General features: G+C 39.0%; 1 protein-coding gene across 2 annotated transcripts; it reads right to left on the bottom strand.

The window, feature by feature from the left end:
- Nucleotides 1-4,640: 4,640 nt before the first annotated feature.
- LOC114568718 (zinc finger protein OZF-like) lies at nucleotides 4,641-21,077 on the bottom strand. Of its 2 annotated transcripts, XM_028598368.1 has the most exons (3): nucleotides 20,593-21,077; nucleotides 12,885-14,355; nucleotides 4,641-4,691 (listed from the first exon to the last, which is right to left on the bottom strand). In XM_028598368.1, exons 1-2 carry the CDS (start codon nucleotides 20,783-20,785, stop codon nucleotides 12,890-12,892), a joined length of 1,659 nt encoding a protein of 552 aa, XP_028454169.1. In that variant the 5' UTR covers nucleotides 20,786-21,077; the 3' UTR covers nucleotides 4,641-4,691; nucleotides 12,885-12,889. The 2 variants fall into 2 exon arrangements, with proteins under 2 accessions (XP_028454169.1, XP_028454168.1); XM_028598367.1 differs by lacking the exon at nucleotides 4,641-4,691 and having other exon boundaries at nucleotides 12,144-14,355.
- Between the last annotated feature and the right edge of the window lie 1,432 nt (nucleotides 21,078-22,509).

Here is a 22,509-nt window from a genome sequence, read left to right as displayed (position 1 = left end):
GAAACGTGAAATCAACATTAAAGTAAAGGATGAAATTAAAATCTTAGGTCTGACCATTTGTAATCAAGACTGTAGTGAAAAAAAACTGGGAAAATAAACTCTGTGAAGTTAAAGAAGAAGTTAAAAAATGGGAAAATAAAAACACCAATTATAAATCAAGAGTGAATATTGTTAAAACTTTCATCTTATCCAAACTCCTGTTTTTAGCAAACATCTTTCCTCCATCTCACAAAATGGTAATGAAATTAAATAAACAGTGCGTAAACTTAGTTTGGGGTACAACCAGGGAAGTAACAAAAAGAGAAATCATGTATAAAAGTAAAGAATATGGGGGGTTAGGGGCAGTAGATATGAGCATAAAATTATATATAGCTTTTGTTAAAATTGTGTCAGCAGCTATCTCGAGGAATGCTCTCTGGGTCGGTGATCGCTCCAAGTGGAGGAAAAGAAGAGGGAGAGACAGACTAGGTCCAGAATATAACCTCATTTATGGTGATTTTATTTATGAATATGAAAATCTTAAAATTGACTGGAATGGCCTCCCAAGTAAAATGATTTTTAAAAAAAATTAATGATTATAAATATATAATTTATATAATTATATAATTTATATAATTATATAATATAATTTATAAATATTTAACGCACAACAAAGGAACTCAGTTCCTGAAAATTTAAAAAAATAAGAACCTCTCTGAGAGCATTCGAGACATGAGATGGCTGATGTCAGTAAATAGACTCGCTGTCAGAGCTGTTGTATCATGGAGTTGTTATGTAAAAACAAAAACATGTCCCATGATTAATTGCCAAGAAGATGAGACTCAACAGCATCTATTGATGGACTGCTATAGAGCTAAAGAAGTCTGGGACAAATTAAAAGTGTATGGTGTTAATTTTGTACTTTCACATAAATCTGTCATGTACTGTATTGTTGACGAGACTCTATCAGAGAAACAAAAGGAACTTTTACAAATAATCATATGTATTGTATGCATCAAGCTGTGGAAAACAAGATGCTGTAAGGTTATTCAACAATTCGCTGAGATCAGGAGAAGAAGAACCATGGACAAAAAACAGCTCCTTCCTTGGGACACTTTTAACCTGTGAACTACAGCACTTTATAAAAAGACTCTATATGCACTTTATAAAAAGGCTCTATGCACTTTATAAAAAAGACTCCATGCACTTTATAAATATCCCTACGCACTTTATGAGAGGCTCTAGGCACTTTACACTTAAGCTTGGTTTGCACATTTTGTTTTATTAGTTATATTTTTGTAATTCTTGTATGGTTTATATTTATGTCAGGTAGCCTACTGTATGTTTAAATGTATACATTGTAATTTGTAAAAACTTAATAAAGCTCTTAAAAAAAAAAAAAAAAAAAAAAAAAGAAAAGTTGGTAAAAAATGTCTTCAGTTCAAATGCTGAGAGGAGGAACTTGAGGTCCGTTCAAAAGAGAACCACCGACAACAGAAACTACTGGAGGCTGTTTTCAGCCCTGAAGTCCGGTTACACAGAGCAGGTTTGTACTGTTACAGCTTCATTGCTATGCTGGGAAACCATTGGAGGAGGAAGTATGTAGAATAGATCCTGTACTGAAGTAAAAGTACTGTAGGCGCGTGGGTGGTTGGGTTTGTGTGTCAAACTGTGTGTTGGTGTGTGTTTGGGTTTGTGTGTCAAAAATGTGAAAGACATGTGAAAGCATGGAGAGTGTATGGTTGGGGGGGTGTGTATGTAAAACTATGAGCATGCATGAGGGTGGTTTAAGATCCTGAGTGGAAGAATACCAATAGAACAATAATAAATAAAGGGTGCATTTTGTCGGAATTTGGCATGGAAAATCTGCTTAGAAATATAGGAAATATTCAACATAGTGTAATTCTGAGGTGCACACTAATCTGACAATAAATGTGGGACACCCAAAGTCTCCTTTCTGGCTCCGGTAGGGGGATGAGACGAAATGTTTCTAAACCTACGCCTGTAACAACAATTATTACACAATTGTCTAATTGTTAATTCTTATGAATAACCTTGGTTTCTTTGTTAAACCGTGATTATTTGCTAACATTAGCTAAGGTCTTAAAGCATATGGTAATTTTTGATTTTGTTAAGATATGCCAAATTGTAATTATATAAGTGATTAGTGGTCAGACAATATATTTTGTAATTATTTTCATTGTTAGGTGTTGGCACTTGACCCTATACACGTTCATAGCAACACAAATGACAAGGAGGGATATAATTAGGAAAAAAATGTTTGTATGTAGTATTTTTAAATTTGACTGAAAGAGACAATTATATTGGTAATCACCATTATTTCTGAGACAATTAATTTTATAGCAAAATTTCGCCCATTTAATCTGAACCTAGGGTGTAATTTCCACTGGGGATAGGGGGGCCTTTTCCCCCCACTTTTCAAAATCCCGTTTGTGTCCAACTTTATTGTCATAGCACAAGGACAACCAGTAAAACGAAATGCGGTTTAACATCTAACCAGTAACGCAATCATTAAAAAGTTTTAAAGTGAATTAGCAAATAAAGTGCATAGAGTTCTGAGAAATCAGACAGTCCATAGTCCATATAATAGTAGAGACAGAATGCAGTATGATCATCAGTGATGCCACGTTACTAGTACGCGTTACTCTAATCTGACCACTTTTTTCAGTAACGAGTAATCTAACGTGTTACTATTTCCAAACCAATAATCAGATTAAAGCTATTTATCCAAGTCACTGTGCGTTACTATTTTTGTCATTTTCCTTAGTAAAAATATATATTTTTGCTTTCTTCTTGCGTCTCGGGGAGTGAGGTCACGTATGCGACAAGTCACGTTTTCAGCATGAGGACAGTTCACGTGTACCACGCAGCGATACAAACGTAAACAACAATGGAGGGAGGAGAGAGATGGAAATCCAGTCATTATTTAGAGTTTGTGTCAGCTAAAGACGGCAATATTAAGTGGGGGAGAGTTGAAGAAGTTGGTCGGGCAGTAGGCCTACGTTGTAGAGGAAATGCTGCCCTTAAACACGGTTGACTCGCTCTCTTTCGTGCCATAATAAACCAGATCCTACTACTGGCAATGCTGAGCTGCCTCACAGTAAACCGGTGGTCATTTTTATGTTGAGGGGGTGTTGTCGGCAGCTGCTGCATGTAACTAATAAAGTAACTTGTAATCTAACTTTGTTACTTTTAAAATCAAGTAATCTGTAAAGTAACTAAGTTACTTTTTCAAAGTAACTGTGGCAACACTGATGATCATATAGTGCATTGTTGATGTGCATTAATAAAATCCATAGTGATCAGAGGTAGTCAGACAATCCATAGTCCATGTGCACCTGATTGTTTGCACTCATTCCTTTTAGTTTATGTGTTGCTCAGTAATGTGTCTGTTTCCTGCAGACATCCATCCAGACCCCCCCCCCACACACACACACACACACACACACACACACATTAAAGAGGAACAGGAGCAACTGTGGAGCAGTCAGGAGGGAAAGCAGCTTCAAGGGCTGGAGGAGGCTGACATCAAGTTCCTGTTCGATCCTGTGCCCGTGAAGAGTGAAGAAGATGATGGAGAGGAAGCTCAAACAAAAGCTGGAGGAGATGAACCAGACAGAAACTCGGAACCAGACACTGATTACAGTTGTGATTGGGAGGAGAGCGGCGGACTTCAGTCAGGTTTAAACTCTCTGAAAAGGATGAGGTTCCTGTCAGTGATTCCAGATGTGGGGCTGGAGAAAGGCCTTTCAGTTGCTCAGTCTGTGGCAAAAGATTCCACCTCAAGGGGACTTTACAGGTCCACATTAAAACTCACACGGGCGAAAAACCTTTCAGCTGTTCATTCTGTAAGAAGTCCTTTACGCAGAGTGGAAGTTTACAGGCACACGTGAGAAGTCACACCGGTGAGAAGCCCTTCAGCTGCTCAGTTTGTGAAAAAACATTTTCGCGCAAGACACTTGTGAAGTCACACATGAGAACCAGGGTTCAAAATTAACTTTTTCATCCACCAGCCAAATGGCTAGTGAATGTTCAAATTTTACCAGCCACTCAATAGATTACCATTGTATTTTTGGCTGGTGAGTGAAGCAAATCTACCAGCCACTCGCATATTTTACCAGCATTTGGCTGGTAGATGGTGCTAATTTTTAACCCTGATGAGAACTCACACAAGGGAAACCTCTTAGTCGGCAGTTTATGGTAAAAGATTTGGCCGCAAAAAAACATCTGAAGATACACAAGGTCATTTTTCAGAATGGGCCTTTTGGGGGGGGGGGGATGTCAGCACAACAGTAAACAGGAGTCTGTTTTACCTTATTTTCCGACAATGTGATAAACATAAATATATATCATGCCTGAGTCAATGAAGTCCCAACAAACAAAACTACGTAAAAAATTCTGTTAATATTTAAAGTGCTCATATTATTCTCATTTTCAGGTTCATAAATGTATTTAGAGGTTGTACCAGAAGAGGTTTACATGGTTTAATTTTATTTTTTTAAAAACACCATATTTTTGTTGTACTGCACACTGCCGCAGCTCCTCTTTTCACCCTGTGTGTTGAGCTCTCTGTTTTAGCTACAGAGTGAGGCATTGCACTTCTGTTCCATCTTTTGTTCCAGAATTTCTCCATGCAGGAAAAAAAACCAACACAGAGAATAAACCTTTTAAGCTCCAGCAGATGGAGAAGACTGTGGAGGAACAGAAAAAAAAGAACTTGGTCACATTTTTATTTTTGTAATTTGTTTTTTAAGCATGTATTTATTGAGTTTTTGTACATTTGACAAACAAAAGCAGTACAACAAGGCACATAACCTAAAACAGAAAGGGGACCACGGGTCAAATGTAGTCACAGTCATGAACCTGTACATCCATAGGTGTATGCTAACACAAAATACATACAGCAGTTGTTTATCTCAGCACCGTATGGTACAGATGGCACACGACATGCATTAGGAGCAGAGGTGTCAAGTAACAAAGTACAAATACTTCGTTACCTAAGTAGAAATTTTGGGTATCTATACTTTACTGGAGTAATTATTTTACAGCATACTTTTTACTTCTACTCCTTACATTTTCACGCAATTATCTGTACTTTCTACTCCTTACATTTTAAAAATAGCCTCGTTACTCATATTTCAGTTCGGCTTGTTTTCATTCCGGCTCGTCATCGATCAAACACACGCACACTCAAAAACCCCTATCCAGATCGCTCCATCCGGAGAGAGTGAATGTGATTGTGGTTGGATGAGAAGTATAAACATAGTCATTCCGACACCCTATTGGTTTGTACGCGATCCATCAAACCTGCACAGACCCGGTGCTAATACGCCACCGGTGCTTTAACGACCGTTATCTACCGGACCGAATAGCAACGCTAATTTCGGTGCCTTATTTAGGAGCCACTTAGATGACTACGCTTCTCTCTGATGCTCCGAAAACGGACGTTAGAGGGAACTGAAACATCGGCGCACGGGACGCTAGTCAACACTACAGTTGGCGTAACGTTAGCCTATGGTTAGCTAGCAGCTGGAGTAAACACGGTTAAAATTCTGACAGCTAAACGGTGTAAAAGTGTGTCTGTATTTCACTGGAGAGGATTGTAACACCAGACTGTAGCTGCCGTTGTCTGAAAAACACAGAAGAGATGTGTCACCCTTCTGAGTTTGCAGGTATGATTTTAATATAACATTATTATTTGTCATTATAGATTTTGTCCTAACATTTTGGGGTTAAGCTGTTTACTTAAAGTGAGATGTAGCAGGGACCCCCTACTACATATTGTATGAAATTAAGTTGCATATTAAACTGGGCCTACAATAACTGTTAGGGCAACCTAAAGCCTTGTTACATACCTTTTTTTCATAAGCTATTAAAATATTAGTTGTTGGCATGATTTTATAAATCATATTTTAATGGTACATACTGTATGTGGCACAGTAAATCTAGGATTAACTGTATCTGTGGGCTGATATCTTAGGGACTACCTTACCTATAGGCCATTAAGCCTATCATCAGTGGGAATTTATATTTGCTAATAATATGTTGGAATTATGTTAAGGCATTTTAATTTTAAAAGACTCAAAGATAATAAAAAGACTCAAAAATGTACAATAATTTGGAGGCCCCCCTACAATGACTTTGAGGACCCCTGGTTGAAGATCTCTGCCTTACATTACTTTTACTTTTATACTTTAAGTAGTTTTGAAACCAGTACTTTTACACTTTTACTTAAGTAAAAAGCTTGAGTTGATACTTCAACTTCTACAAAAGTCTTTTCAAACCCTAGTATCTATACTTCTACTTGAGTAATGAATGTGAATACTTTTGACACCTCTGATTAGGAGTATGTTATCTTATTTGGACAAAAAAAAAAAAAAAAAAAGTGCTCAGTCCACCTAGTTATGTCACATTAGTTTTTAATTCAAGAAAAATGTGAAAGAAACATCTCACTCTGAATTTGTGTTTTCGACCGCAGTTTCACCAGCAACAGAATGACAAGACATTACGTTGTGTCTCCTTTCCTATTGGCTCACAGCTTGTATGTAAAGTGTTCAGCTTCCTCGTAGCAGTTGGCTTACATTAAACTTGAAAAGGTAGGAAACTTCTAGTCTTCTATTTGTTATACAGATTTATGGTTTTCTATATATTATTAAATATATTGATCCATCTGATCATTTTAATATTTGACGTTTTGTTTACTTATTTACCTAACTTGATTGTTTATCTGCTGGTGAAGTTGTTTTGACAGATTGATCTGATGTCTTATGATAATGTACTTACAGGAGCTATGCAAATATTATTTATAATTTCATTAAAAGATTTTTTTTTTCTTTTTCTGCATTATTCTTAAAGAGTAACAACTTGTTTTTTCAACCTGGAACCAGCTAAACCAACCAGACTCCATGTAAATAATTTTAGCATTGTAAAATACACTTCATTCAAAGTCGACAGAAGCAACGTAAAACTATGAAAAGCTGTTCTGGGTCGTCTTTCCACTTTTCCAACCATCACAACTCTAGTTGTGGTTGAAATAAATACATAATTTACTGATGTACATGTGAGAATATGTTGTCTGTAAACATGCTAAAAGTATTGCTTTTTTAAATGGAGTCTGGTGGGTTTAGCGCTCGCGACTTCGAGCTGTTTCTGGTTAAACAGGTTTATCTCTGAAGGGATCATTTCCATAATGTTGTCAGGCACTTACAATAATAATCTGAGCCTGTCAGTGGCAAAAAAAATTATTTGACACTTAAACACTTTTACAACAGTAAATAAAAACACTAATTTGCTTTCCTTGACCCCACGAACTGTCGCTTGATTCTTAAATATTTAAATAAACTCAATTTGAACAGTTTTTTTAAGCCATGTAGCAGCGCGAATCATTTTTGGTAGAAAAAAAGAAGTCTATATAAAAAGGAAGAATACAGCGATGTCAGCAATAGATTTACTAAACAGCCTTGTACCTGGAAAACATTTAAATGCAGACTTTTGGTAGGCGGTGTCTGACGGGGCCGGTTGGGGGTTTGATGAACAGTGGCGTAATAGTCATAATAAAGATAATGGAACAGTGACTACAATGGTAGTTGTAGTAGTTCATGTCATAGCAGGGCACAGCAGGGCGTGGGTGGACACGGCAAATGGACTCCAGGGAGTAAACTCCCCAGAGCTAGGTTAGTTACAAGCATTTCCAGGACAAGGATGCACACTAAAGGAAACGATGAAAAGAGAGAGGAGAGAGCAGCTCAGTGTGTCATAGGAAGGAAGGAACTTCCCCGGCAGTCTAGAATTATAGAATATAACAGCATAACTAAGAGAGGCAGGTTAAGGAGAGGAGCCTGGTCGGGCAAGAACTCTCTCCTGCCGGATCGGGCTGTACTGGCCTGCCTCCCTCTACTCTCACTATATTATTAGTTATATGATAGATGGATCTGATCCGGCAGTGTAGACAAGTAGACCACATAAGACTAAGTCCAGATCCAAAACCACTGTAACTAGACTTGTCAAATCTGGACTAAATTATACCAGAGAGGCTAAAGAGTCTTAGAAACACAGTTTCAGATTCGTGAAAGCTTTATTCTATTTGTGAAAATGCAATGAAGGGAGATTTTACTGTTTTAATTTTTATTTATTTTACAATAGACACACTGTACAGAGTATTGTTTTGTTGCATCTTAAAATAGACAGATAGCTAGATAGAGATACTTTATTAATCCCGAAGGAAATTAAGGAAGTATTAGTAATACTAAGTATTAGTATATATTAGTGTTATCTCCCTATTTTTGCTCTCTTCCTTCATTTGTAATCCGCGCCGTCTTGTGTCCAAAGAAGTCTCAATCCATTGTGCGCTAATAGGTACAACGTTAGTGACATTGCTTAAGCGAAGCTTCCATGCAACAAATTTTGCATTGTGGATTTTAATAATTGAATTATTTGAGTTACTCGAGGAATCGTTTCAGCCCTAGTCAGTAATGTGTCTGCTTCATGCCGTTTCCTGCAGACTTCCAGCAGGTGTCGATTCAGTTCCCCCTGAGCAGCAGGAGAGGGGCTCCAGTCTGGACCAGGAGGACACAGATTGATCCCATTGACACAGTGCAGGGAATAGTGGAAAAAGGTAATAAATTATTTAAAAAATGACAAATCACTGAAAACGTGCCCAACTGTTGAGCGTTTGGCTGCAATGGCTACTTATTTTTGTTTGAGGTAAATGTCAGTTTCTCTCTTTGACTTAACAAATTACATAGGACAATTATAGTAATACCATCATTAATGTGTACCATGGTGTCAAAAAAGTTCTAACACTGCTTTAGAAATGAATGAAGTTTGAAGTTAGCCAAGCCCTATGCTAGCGTTGCTTTTTCGCTAGCACTCGTACCTAAATGCTTAGAAATGCTTGTGATCTTGCCGTAGTCATGACTTGAATTTAAGATAGTCTGACTTCAGCTGTCATCTGGAGCTCAGATGTAATATACTGTGACCGAGCAGGCGTGTCATTTATGTTGATTTAGATCACCAACTATTATCAATACATAACTTTGCCACGGTTACTACTTATTATTGCTAGCATGATAACGTTATGGTCCTGTCCTACCGCGATTGACTGACCAAAACACACTTTTTACCCGTATGCTGTCCGTCGCATTATCCTTGTCTTATTGTGTATTTTGTAAAATGACTGAGTAACTTTGTTAAGAGTTCAGTTGCTAGTCATGATGTTTTTGGAAGTACAGAAATTGTGTTTGTAGCGCAAGTAAGTTACTGAATGCCCTTCTGTATTTGGACCGTCTTGCTCCCCTGATGTGGTCACTCACTACAATGGGCATTTTTTAAGAGGCCCATTTACGATATAGATGGTAAATATACACTGGAATATTTCCGTAAGGGCCTTTCACATATTGACAAACGTTGATAATAACATGTATATGCCTGTTTATGGTGACAATAAGCAATTTATTTTAGGTTAGCATATTCTCCCCATAGGGTTACACTGTAGTCATCTGACAATAGTATCCAATATGGCGCCCATGATTTGAGTTGTCCAAACTCTTTCTAATATATGGATCTGCCTCCTCCAGCCCCTCCCCCTCGCGAAGTCGCGATCTACGTGCATGACCGCGTCAACGCTGCACTTCAGGCTCAGAGGCTATCGTTAGTAGTAGCATGCTGCTGCTGGTGGTCTTGCCGTGGGATTAACTGTATTAACAAATCGTAGAAAAACTGCGGCCACATCGCTGTGAAAGCTCCCTGAAGGTCATTTATCGGAGCAAACCGTTAATAGCTAATCGTCTCCTAACTCCACATATCTTTATAATGTTAACGGATGGACTTAACGGAGCCATCAATGTATTTATGGACTTAAAAAGGTTTTATTAAATTGGCTGTACAAGTTTTAAACTAACGTTACAACAAGGACACATAGCTATATTATCCTACAGTTTGTTTACAATCCCCCAAAACATGGATTAAAACACTTTAAAAATGAACAATAATCTAACAAAAAAATATAATTTAACTTTAAATAACCTTAGTCTTATGATTTAACAGGAATTAGGAGAAGACGTAACTTTCAGTATGGATCATAATACTAAGGTTACATATAATAGCTTATTTGCACTTGAGGTAATCAAGTATTTCATCTGCTGAATCGTAAAATTTGACAAACCAAACAGATTTAATTGACAAAACACATCATGGCTACACTTATCTAGATTATCTTTTAGTTTACTATGTAGCCTAAATAGTTATTTATTTCGAAAGTATCTGTTATGTAGCCTAGACATCGTTTTCAATAAATAGTTCATAAACCGCTTGACTAATTTTTACTGAACCCAGCAATCACGCACCGGGTGGGAAACTGTGTGTGTACAGATAGCGTCAAGATGACCGATTGGAGACCTGACTTTAAAACAAGATGGCCGAATCAAAGATGGCTGTTCTTGTTTCACGGGCCACACGGAGGACATTTGGAGGGAAACTTGTCAGAGTCAAATCAAAGAGTGTCCGGCAGGTTTGCTCACTATTAACTTATGTATGTCTGGATGTTTAAAGTCAATCTGTGGGGAGGTTAGTTGCATGCAAGACTGTGTGCTAGTGTGAGTCCTAAACTCACATCAACTTAACAGTGGGACTACTTAATAACTTGATTAACAACAGGGATGCAATCGCATGTATGGTCAAAAAAAAGAGGTAATCGAAGCCCTCGCCCCCCAAATATCCCAAATATCCAGATACTTACATTGCCACGAACCCCTGCCATCCCCAGCCCAACCCTATAGGCACATAGAGTAAAATGAAATTCTGAAAATCAAAATACACAGACACTAATTTGGAATATTCAATTTCATTTTTATTCCAAAAACAAACTCTTATTGAACTGTGTTATAAACACAAACTGTACATACATACAGTGTATGGATGTCTGACAGAGTGCAAACAGGGCATGCACCCCTCTGCTACTGTAGTTAATTTCCTTTATGCAGAGAATGCATAACACAACCCTTTTTTTTTTATATTCTTAAAAAAGTCACAGTTTGAACGTGTGTTTGACTGCATGGACCTTTGATTGTAGTTTCAAGTTTTAGCCAAGACCAATTACAACTGCTTTTACAGCCTCTATCCATCTGTAGCACAAGAAGTGCCTCACTTTCATCAATTTCCCTCATTCTGCAAATAAACAGAGTTGAATATTTTAGCAAAACTGTATCATAACGTAGTGCAAATAGTTCACTCTGCCCCTTTTCAGAATGTCTTGTTTATATGCTGCAATATTTCTCGCCCACTCTGGGGTTGCCAAAAATGTAGAATGTTTATGGGTCCATCAGTGCCCTGCGCTGCTGCGCTACTTAAAAATCATCTTCAGCAGTCTATTAGCGTCGATTTACGTGATAAAAAAGGACCTCCTTAAAAATAGCAAAACCGGCTGTTGCTCAGCCAAGCCAACTCACCAGTTTCTTGCCTTTCATAGCTTAAGATGTACGTGGGATCGCGTTAACAAAATGTTAGTGAAAAAAAACAAATCGAGGATATGGAGAAAAAAAAGTTATAAGAAGTAATGCTTGACGCAATGCTAGCTAACAGCAAGCAAAGTCAAGGGCAATAATTCTAAACGTTAACCATAGTAAACCCATGGGCATGCACCATTTGAAAAAGACGCAGTCACTCACTTTCGTTTAAATGCTTCTCGGTGGCATCAGTGAAAAAGCCGGGACTACCAACACATTATTGAGAGATAGAGAGGCTCTCCGAGTGGTACCGGTATGTTCTGAGGTCAGCAAGCTGCTAGCCTCAAACTAGCTAGCACAAGCTCTAATCTAGCATTAAAGTGTAACTCTCGCCAAAATGCAACCTAGGGTGTTTTTGTGAATGTACCAGAGTCAAACTTTCGTTTAAAAAGCATAATTAGGACGGAAGCGCCACTTTAAAGATTTACCGTATTCTCAGTTTTTCGGTCAAATGGCCTTTTGAATGGGAGTGCTAGGGGCACTACTATGAATGATAGCATCAAAATCACCATTTTTAAAACCCTAAGAAGGCTCGACACAACATGAAACTTGGCTCCAAGTGTCACCAGGAGCTCTACACATGGACTCCAGCATTGAGAACATTGTTTTCTGTACACAGAGTTTACTAAAAAAAAAAAAAAAAAAAAAGGTTTTGAACGACCTACTTTAAATGCTGGTATTTCCGGTCGCTGCCATCTCGCCAGTCAAAAAGTGTCGACATCTGTCAAGACCATTCTCTTAATAAATCCATGGTCAAGACAGTAAAAGATACACAGCAAGAAGAAACACTAGTGGTTCACGTTTGCGCCCATACTGCCGTTTTGGCGCACAGTGTTCTAATTTGCTTATTTCCCATTTACTTGTTTGGTGGAGGCAATTCAGTATTACTATTAAATTAATGTTATGAAAGGGGGCGTGTCCTGAGTAAATGGGAGTGGGCATATTATAAGGAGGTCTGTCTGGGAGGCTCTCGTTACGGCTGTGTTGTATCATAGTCCTATAGTGATTAGTTCAGTGTGGCCGTACGTTTTATTAAGACCTCAACATGGGAACGTTACAAAAAACATAAACCTACACCGACAGGAGAGCTAGGAGCCGCTGCACAATCATGCGCCGCCATCTTTGTCGCCCCTTCTACCACTCTACACATAAATGATTGTGTAGAGTTTTAATGCATGTTTTGAAGTGTTTCTTCGAAGTAATTTAAATACTCGATACTGTCAATTTGCACATCGTTGACACAACAATCACGATATTATCGTAGGCAATATCGTAGGCTCCGTTGTAAAAGAGATTTGACTATCTCAATGGGACATCACCTGGTAAAACAAAGGATTAAAATAAAAAATAAAAAATCATAGGCGATATATATATATCGCTCACCCCTACTAATGGTTTTCCACGGCCGTGGAGTCTCCAGTGTCGTCCTCAGTATCTGGTCGTTTAAGTCCATCTGGATCCGAGTTCCTGGCTGGTTCTGGTCCACCACAGTCCTCTCCTTTAGCTGCAGGGGTTTCCTCTGTGTGGATTCTCATGTGACGAATTAGGGCTTCCCTGTAAGAGAATCCTCTGTCGCACTCTGAGCAGGTGTAAGGTTTCTCTCCTGTGTGAATTCTCATGTGCTTGCGTAAATATCGGTTATTTGAATAAAACTTTTCACAGACTGAACATCTGAAATGTTTTTCTCCTGTATGACTCCGCATGTGTTCCGTCAGATTTGACTTCTTCATAAATCTTTTATCGCAAAGGGAGCAGTGGTATGGCTTTTCCCCTGTGTGGGTTCTCATGTGTGTCGTCAGACTTCCATTCTGTGTGAAACATTTCTTACAGACTGAACAACTAAATGGTTTTTCTCCTGTATGAGTCCTCAAGTGATTCTTCAAATTTGACATGAAGAAAAATCCTTTACCACAGTCTGAGCAGTTTAAAGGGGGGTCTTCTGTATGGATCCTCATGTGTCTCTCTAAAAGTCCACTCCATGCGAAACCTTTCTTACAGACTGAGCAACTGAATGGCGTTTCTGCTGCATGTGTCATCGTGTGTTTCTTTAGAGTTGACCTGCTTATAAATCCTTTATCACACAGTGAACAATTGTACGGTTTTTCTCCAGTGTGGATTCTCATGTGAGTCTTCAAACTGTCCCTCCGTGTAAAATATTTCTTGCAGACTGAGCAACTGATCGTTTTCTCTCCTGTGTGGATTCTCATGTGTGCATGTAAACCTCCACTCTGTTTAAAAGAACTCTTACAGACTGAGCAACTGAATGGTTTCTCTCCTGTGTGGATTCTAATGTGATCCTCCAGATGTCTCTTTTTCCTAAATCTTTTCCCACACTCAGAGCAGCTAAATTTTTTCTTAGCAGCACTGCATCTGGAATCACTGACAGCAACGTCACCATTTTGCAGAGGGTTTAAACCTGGCTTTTCCTTGGCCTTGTCCCAATCTCCACTGTTATCAGCCTCAGGTTCAGAGTCCAAAGCCTGGTCATGAGCAGCCGGTTGTGAAAGAGTTTGTGGATGTGAGCTCCTGTCAGAAGCTGATGGAGAGGACTGTGGATGAGCAGGATAAGTTTCCATGTGTTCAGTTTGTCTTTGATGAAGCTGTGAGGACTGAGCTTCCTCTCCATCATCTTCTTCACTCTTCACAGGGACAGAAGTGAACAGGAGCTCGATATCAACCTCCTCCAGCCCATGAAGCTGCTCTCCCTCCTGACTGCTCCACAGTCCCTCCTGTTCCTCTTTAATGTGTGGGGGGGGCTTTGTGTCCTCCTGGTCCACACTGGATTTCCACTCCTGCTGCTCAGGGGGAACCTCTTCTTTAACCACCAACACCCGCTGGACGTCTCCAGGAAGCACTGAAACACAGATTAAGGAAAACTGACTTCATGCTATCTAGGTATGCAATGCTGAGTTTCTACTTGCAGCTAAAATAACAGCAGAGTGGAGCGATTCAATTAATTCCCTCTGCTGACGGTGGCTAAAATGCCCCAATGTTGAGAGGGCAGACTCGCAAACGTGCCTCAATATATTCTCTTGTGTACACACCGATGCTAAATTTAAAATTGTGATTTTCTATAGCCTACTTCATAATATGTCTCTGCACGACTCTGTGGCAACAGCTAGCTTGTGTGAGTTTTTATATTTGTTTTAGTAGTAGCATTGTAGCAATGACAACAGCTGGTTGCTAGCATTACATAACATTATTTGAACTAAACTTTGAGGCAGTGTGTGTGACTGGAGTAGAAAACTTACCAAATAGTAACTGACGGAAAGGTATCAATGACAAAAACTAATCGTTTGTTAAATATGTAGATTTAAAATTTAAAATTCAATTTGTTTTTTTAATGATATTTTCTTTCAATTAACACAAAAAAGTTGTGTCTATGGCAATATGTTGCACCTCTTGCGATATGTAGATTGCGCTAGTTGATATTGCTATGGCGATAAAACAATATATTGTGCAGCCCTAATAAGTATTGTGATTCAATAGTATTAGGTTTTGAAATTTTCTTTTCCCTCTTTAACAAAAACAAAAGTTGAATAACACACTTCCAGAGACAATATATCATTAGACATTTCTAAAAGAGACTTGTTTTCTGAGAAGAATACACATCACATTTATTTCATTTGTAAAGAACAACATAATGTGCATTTTTTTGCTTTTGTCTATTTTGCTTAAAACCAATATGTCGTCGCCGTCGGATGTTCCATATATTATTTAGGCGAATCGTTGGTTAAGTCAACAAGTGGAGGCGTTGTGTGCTTTGGTACGAAAAGGATAGTTTGCTAATTGGAACAATACAGAGAAGCGTAACAGTATTGATTGGATTTCCAAAAGAAGACCAAGTGGCTACAATGTATTCATGGCACTATAACGGATAATTATAACCCCACATTTCTTTTCTATTTAACATTTTAACGAGGATAGCTTTGTGGATTGGGCACAGTTCAAGAACGGGTGTTGCATTCTTTGTTACTGAAAGACGGGTCAGTTCCCACTTTGTTTGGCCAACCTGGAGCGTCCTCCAGATCACAACCTGTAAGTATGGTTTGTTTGTTGTGTATTTGTTATGTTTAAAGTGTAAAAAACGTAGCTACTGTAACGTTACTGTCGAGTGTTAGTGGTTGTGACAAAGCTGCTTTGATTCAGTGCTCAACTTTAATGTCAGGCCTTGGATAAGACACTAAAGTTTGCTTGTGCGTACTTCTGTTTGGGGATAGTCATGCTTTAAGTTTGGGGATGTAAACAGAAGGTATATTGTTGCAATGGATTCAGTGAGTAAGCTCTAGGCTACCAACCTCAGCCCCTGATTTTTCAGCCTTTATTTGTTTACATTTAGTCAAACTGTCTATTATAAGTCTGCCGAATTAGTTGTTAGCAGCTTCCGTTTGCAATGTGCCCATGGATGGGAAGTAGAGGTGTTAATATGCGTGATATTTCTCGTAAAGGTGAAAGGTTGTCTGGTGATATCAGATCAGCAGCCAGCACGACAGAGTCTGGCTTTGACCTCAAAAATAGCATCAAAGATCCACCCCCAGCCCCTTCTCCAAAGTTGACTCGGAGTTAACTTTTGCAGAACGGTATCGGAGATGCAGTTGGAACAAGCCGCCTGTAAAATCCAACATTAGAGCGTACCGCTGCTGTCTTATAATGGTCATAAATTGATACTAGAGTAGCTACTTTCTTGTTTACTGCTGCAATGAATTTAAAGCAGAGGAGGGGGGGGAAAGCATCTGTCTCCACAAAATCATTTGAGAGTTTGGTTTTGGTTATTTAACACACAAAGAATGTTTCATTTGTGATACACCGCATTGACCGCTGCCGTTTGCCATTTTTGGACAGAAATGACACGCTTCCTAATGCATGTGTGTCTATCGAGGCCGGAAGTTAAAATCATAATTTCTCGCTAAATTTTCCAAACGATTTTCAAGCGGTTTGCTTTGCTGCAAATGCCAGACATGTATGTATGATACAGGATACTTGGTTAAATTAAAAATGTGGTTTTTCAAACCTATATTCATTATCTTGTGTAGATAGTTACAGTTTAAAGCCGCTTCAGTAACACACACACAAATATAATTTTTAGCATCTCACTAATATATTAACAATTAAATACTTAAAATGTCCAATATGTAATATATTTACTGTAATTAATCAAAAAATGAGATATCAGATATTAAGGAAACACTCTATAAGTTGAAATACTATCTTTTCTGACAACAATGCTAATGCCAGTATTTTCTCTTTTTGAAATTTCCGTTCAGTGACAGAATGTCTGTCTGTGTTTTGGCCTGTGTGTTCTTATCAATGGCCCAGTTTGACAGCCAGGCCAGGTTACCAGATATAACTGTAAACACGTAAACCCAGCGCGCTATAGCTGTAACGTTACTATAGCCATGAAAGCAGCAAACAAATGAACGGGGAGATAAAAATGACATGTTTCTAACAGTTGCGTGACCATAGACCTAACAAACCCCGGGTAAATATTGGAAATGTATTTGAAAGATGGTGACAACTTAGAGCCCAAAAGGACGCAGAGTTGGCTAATTTCCTCCTGAACAGGTAGCTAAGCATTAGCTTCAGGCATTTTATGTCATTTCAACATCCGTATACTCACATTGAATTACATAGAGCAGTTGTCAATGTTTTTTAAGCCAATGACCCCTTAACTGAAAGAGAGACAGAGCAGCGACCCCGTACCACATACAGTATATTGTTTAAAATTAAGTTGCATATTAAACTGAGCCTACAATAATGTGTAGGGTGGCCTATTTATTTTATAAATCATGTTTTAATGTTACACATACACGTGGCAGAGTGAATCCTTATCAACTGTATCTGTGGATGGCCTTAGTGACTACCTTACCTATAGGCCAGTAAGCAGCAGGGATTTATATTTGCTATTAATATGTTGGACTCATTTGTAATTTTTGAAAAAAACTTTAAAAAATTAACAATTATTTGGAGGCCCCCCCTGCATTGACTCCGAGGACCCCCTAGGGGTCCCGAACCCCCTGTTGAAGATCCCTGACAGAGTACCCAAGGTGGTTACTCTCAAAAACAATTGAAACACAGGCAGTGAAGTGATGCCGACTGGTCCTGGCTAACACCGCCTAACTGCTAAAGTTACTGGAGGACCAGGCAAGCGGGTGGTTTACAACTTGTAGCCTGTTCAGCAGCCATAGCCGACAACGTTGTTATTTTAAAAAGGTATAGTGGAGGATTTTCTTTTTCCGGGTGGATCATCAAGACTATTGGTCCTCCTAGTTGTCAATCATTCTGGTGATATGTTTACGTAAGGCCGTCGTACGTACACGTCCCGAGCTTTCAGGTGTATATGTGTGGTGAGCTTGAGCTACGGTTTCAGCCATTCATTGAAGCAATGAAGCTTTTGGGAGAATATTTCACACGCTGGCGTGCGCTAAAAGCACAGGTTAGGCTTCCCACTGATGCCTCAGTCGTGAAGTTTCTACTCCACAGGTAAAGTTTGGCTATTTGGAGAAATCCATTTAAAATCACTGCTAGTAAAAGTTGATGTAAGTTATGATTAGCGATGCTAGACCTGGCACAAGTCACGCACCACCCACACACGGTAAACATCTCAATTTGTGAAAAAGTGCAAATCTTCTTTTGGAGAGTAGGCTTGTATGAGCCATGCCGACAGCAACTTGTAAACAGTGCACTCTTGTGCACATGTTTAATAGGCATTCCCTCTAAGGAGCAGGCAGAGTGTTGCACATGTGCATTTTTTCAAAAAGTACAGAGGGCGGTTCTTTTCTAAAATTCGGGAAAATCCTCCACTATACCTTTAAGCCAAGAAAAGGGGGCTGTAAATTGGGAAGAGAGGACTGTGAGTTTGCAGTGTGTTTAGTGATTGTTGTCGTAATTCTAAGCCAATAAAGTGTGTTCAGTCAGGCGGCGAGAACGGCAAGGTAGCTAACGTTAGTGTTATTTTTAGCGGTTCTCAGCGTAAATCTAAGCCGAGGAAGTGTGTCTATTTGTCGGGTGGAGAGGATGGCGAGGTTGTGGTGTTTTTAGTGGTTCCTACCGTAATTCTAAGCCGAGGAAGTGGGTCTATCAATTGGGTACAGAGCTTCTATGACTGTCAATAGAGCCACGTTAACGTTAGCTACTCCGATGTGCTGTGAAGTAACGTCTGGCTATGTGAGACAAGCGTATAGCAACATTGTTGTGGTTGCTCCTTCCGCGCGCTTTGGAGGAGGGTCTGGCAAATCGAGACTATGGATGCTGCAGTCTCAGCCTGGCCACCTCCGTGAACTTCGAGTCTGAGGAGGAGGGGGTGGAGGAGACGACTTTCTCCAGTATTTTGAAATGTACTGCAGTAACCATTTTAAACACTAGCTATCAGTAGTACATATTGCACCTTTAAATAAAAATACTGCACCTGTCACAAGCTAGTATTAGCTGAATTAAGTATCAGGACAGTCCATTAACTTTATGTTAGCTTAAAAGAAGAATTAATGTTACCTCTTGTGATATTACATTCAACACTTTTGTAACAGTAAAATATTGTAAAAACATTTCAAGTTGAGGTATTTCAGTATGAAACCCTCTTTTTGATTTAATCAAGTATCCTGTATTATAAATACATTACATACATCCGGCATTTGTAGCAAAGCGCTCATACACTGTCTCTGCTCTGTTAAAAACAAGACTGAAGACGTTACAAACAGTTCAGCAATGATAATAACAGCAAAGGGGTTATAATAATAGGAGGCAACACTCCATTGGGTCGCCCATACAACATCTGTCGAGCAGTCGAGTCGCCAACATTTTGGACTGAACCGAAGTGTTTGCATTAATGACAGATACGTACAGTAACATATGCCATTCCTACTAACAAGAAGGGATTGATCTGCTTAAAACTGCTAGAAAACAACAACAACCATGGCAGTCATTTGTTCTAAACGCCTTCCCTTGCCTTTTTTCCTGTTTTTAGTCATAATAGTGATAGGCAGGCTTAACGAAAAGCTGAAATTGAAACTATAGACTGAACTTGTCAAAGTGGCTAACGTTAGGCAACATTACTAACATGCTAGCTAAGGCTACACTTTTTCTATATAAACTAGGATTTAGCATAGACCTCTATTACAGTAAAAGCCACGCTAATGTCTGAATGCCTCGAAGAGACCCTTTCAAGACAAATTAGGCTGAAGTTGCAGTAACGTTAGTATCTGGGGAGATACGGCTATGATCTTAATATCATATCTCATATTTAGGAGATACAGAAGAGATATGATTCAGGTGTTTAAGCTTGTACAAGGAATATATGATGTAACAGAACATGCCTGTCTGAAAAGAGAAAGAATTTGTTCACACACAAGGTCTATATAAAAGAGACTTCAGATACAGTATTAGGGGACCACTAAGGTCTATATAAAAGAGACTTCAGATACAGTATTAGGGGACCACTAAGGTCTATATAAAAGAGACTTCAGATACAGTATTAGGGGACCACTAAGGCCTATATAAAAGAGACTTCAGAGATTAGGGGACCACTAACAGATACAGTATTAGGGGACCACTAAGGCCTATATAAAAGAGACTTCAGATACAGTATTAGGGGACCACTAAGGCCTATATAAAAGCATCCAAAGAGCACCATGTCATGGGACCTTTAAAATGTGCTCCTAGATTGCTGTCGCTAAACACACCAGACTCCATGTAAATAACCAATATTTTTAGCGTGTACAGGGCCGACATATTTTCAGTATAAATTGTTAAATTATGAGTTCATTTAAACTAAACCAGAGTACTGATTGTTGGAAAAGTGGAAAAACAAACCAAGACGGCTTTCCGTAGTTTTATTTTGTGTTTCTCAACTTTGAATGAAGTGTATTTTACTGTTAAAATTACTGATTATTTACGTGGAGTCTGGTGGTGATGATTTCGGGGCTGTTTCATGTTAAACTAAAAGGGATCTTACTCTTTAACAGAAAGCTCGACCTCCTTAGAAATCCTTTCCATAATGTTGTCAAGACACTTTTGGCACGTTTTAAAAATAGTAAAGTGGGTGCGCAGTTGCACAACATCTAACAGTGAGAGAGGAAGGAGTAAAAAGGTAACAAACCTGCTCTGTGTAACCGAAGCTGAGGGTTGAAAACGGCGTGCATTCGCTCCCGTTGTCTCTCGTTCTCCTCTCTTGAACGACAGAGTTCCTCCTCGTACTCTGCTATCGTTGCTTCAAACAGCCCTAATATCTCTTCAGCAGCCGCGGTTAGTCGCTGCTTCACCATCGCTCTCAGCATCCGGACTTTAGACATTTTCACACTACCAAAGAAACTTTTTTTCTTTGCGTCTAGCGCTTTGTTTGCACCGTTGCCACGCTGCGCTGCTAAGCTAAGCTAGCTTAGCTAAGCTAAGCTAAGCTAACTTCAACAGCTCCGTAGCTCCCGGGAGATGAGTAAGAGGTAAACATTCAGAATAGATGAGCAGCACAAAGTCCATTCAGACAGGTTTATCCGGACATATAGAGGTGCTGCTGGAGCTCACAAACACACTTTCTCAACACAACTAAGCGACTGTAAAGTTTCAACGTGGGGGAATAATGCTGCTCAAACACCAACATCCGGTTCCGCTTCTTCTTTCTTCTTCTTTTGAAGTTTTATGCCGTTGGTAAACAACTTTTTGGTGAGCTTTACCGCCACCTAATGGCTTACAACAACTACAACTACTACTAGCACACACACGCACACACACACACACTAGCAGGACAGAGACGGAGAAGAAGAACGGCAGAGAGGAAGAGGAGCGCTGTGTGGCTATATTTTCAGGCCAAAAATGAAACAACAGCAAGCTGTATACATCGTAAAAAGGTCTTTAAGATACAGTGTTAACACAACACTTTTATACAACCATATGAAAAGTCTGTGCTGGGTTTTAAAGCGCCCATATTATGCTCATTTTCATGTTCATAATTGTATTTAGAGGTTATATCAGTATAGGTTTCCATGATTTAATTTTCATAAAAACTCCATATTTTTGTTGTACTGCACATTGCTGCAGCTCCTCTTTTCACCCTGTGTGTTGAGCTCTCTGTTTTAGCTACAGAGTGAGGTATCGCACTTCTGTTCCCATCTTTGTTGCATGCGCAGTAGCTAGGTAAGCTTGAAGCTAGCGCTGCTAGTGGTTAGCCACCTCGTTCTCAATGGTAAAACACTGCTGCAACACACACAAGTTCAGCCTAATCTACAAAATAAATTGTATAGAACTACTTACATGTCCCTCGTCTGCAGCCGAAGTTGGAGAAACAGCTAGCTGATGTGGTATTAGCTAAAGTGGTTAGCACACACCAAATGTTTCGGCCAATTGACGTAGACAGCCCTGCCGATTTTGACCAGCTCACCAGGAGACTGAAGGCAGGACACATTCAGAAACTGTATCTCACTCAAAACAGCGTGGATGTTTTTTTTCCCACGTTTGTATGTGTGTGGAAGCACAAGAGACACAAAATAACACCCCAAATCCCCAGAAAAGTGCTTTTTCTCATAATATGGGAAAAAACTTTACCTCATTAATAAATTAAATTAATTAATAATCCAAAGGTCTTCAAGGTCATGAGAATTCATTCAGATTTTGCAATTTGATGATTCATCCACACTGTTACGAATTTAAGTGTACATTTTACAGTAAATACCTGGCAAAAAAGTTGGCAATAAAGTCTTGTAAAAGTGCTGTTAATTACTGTGGAAACAAATGACAGTATATTACAAGGTCCCTTGTACAGGTTTGTGTTGTGTGTTAATTACAGCAATTACTTGTTAACAGAAAAACAACAATTAATTGCAATCTTGTTTACAACATGATCTTGTATTCTATTTAAATTGCAGAAGTTACCAGGCAACTTGAGTTGCCAGTACCTCGCTGTTAATACTACACAATACAATATGTTGTTGTAGAACATTTTTACAGTTCATCTTTGTTTTGTTTTAACATTAACATCCATGCAAATTATGCATATTATAAAGTGTTTTGAATTACACCACTG

Source organism: Perca flavescens, chromosome 14 (assembly GCF_004354835.1).
Source record: "Perca flavescens isolate YP-PL-M2 chromosome 14, PFLA_1.0, whole genome shotgun sequence".
Lineage (NCBI taxonomy): Eukaryota > Metazoa > Chordata > Actinopteri > Perciformes > Percidae > Perca > Perca flavescens.
This window is presented reverse-complemented; position numbering and strand designations above follow the sequence as displayed.

What these genes read in the sequence shown, in the direction of transcription:
- LOC114568718 (XM_028598368.1), bottom strand. Translation starts at nt 20,785, where the DNA reads ATGTCTAAAGTCCGGATGCTGAGAGCGATGGTGAAGCAGCGACTAACC. An exon ending in GCTTCGGTTACACAGAGCAG is followed by an intron (nt 14,356 to 20,592) that starts GTTTGTTACCTT and finishes TCTGTGTTTCAG; the next exon opens with TGCTTCCTGGAGACGTCCAG.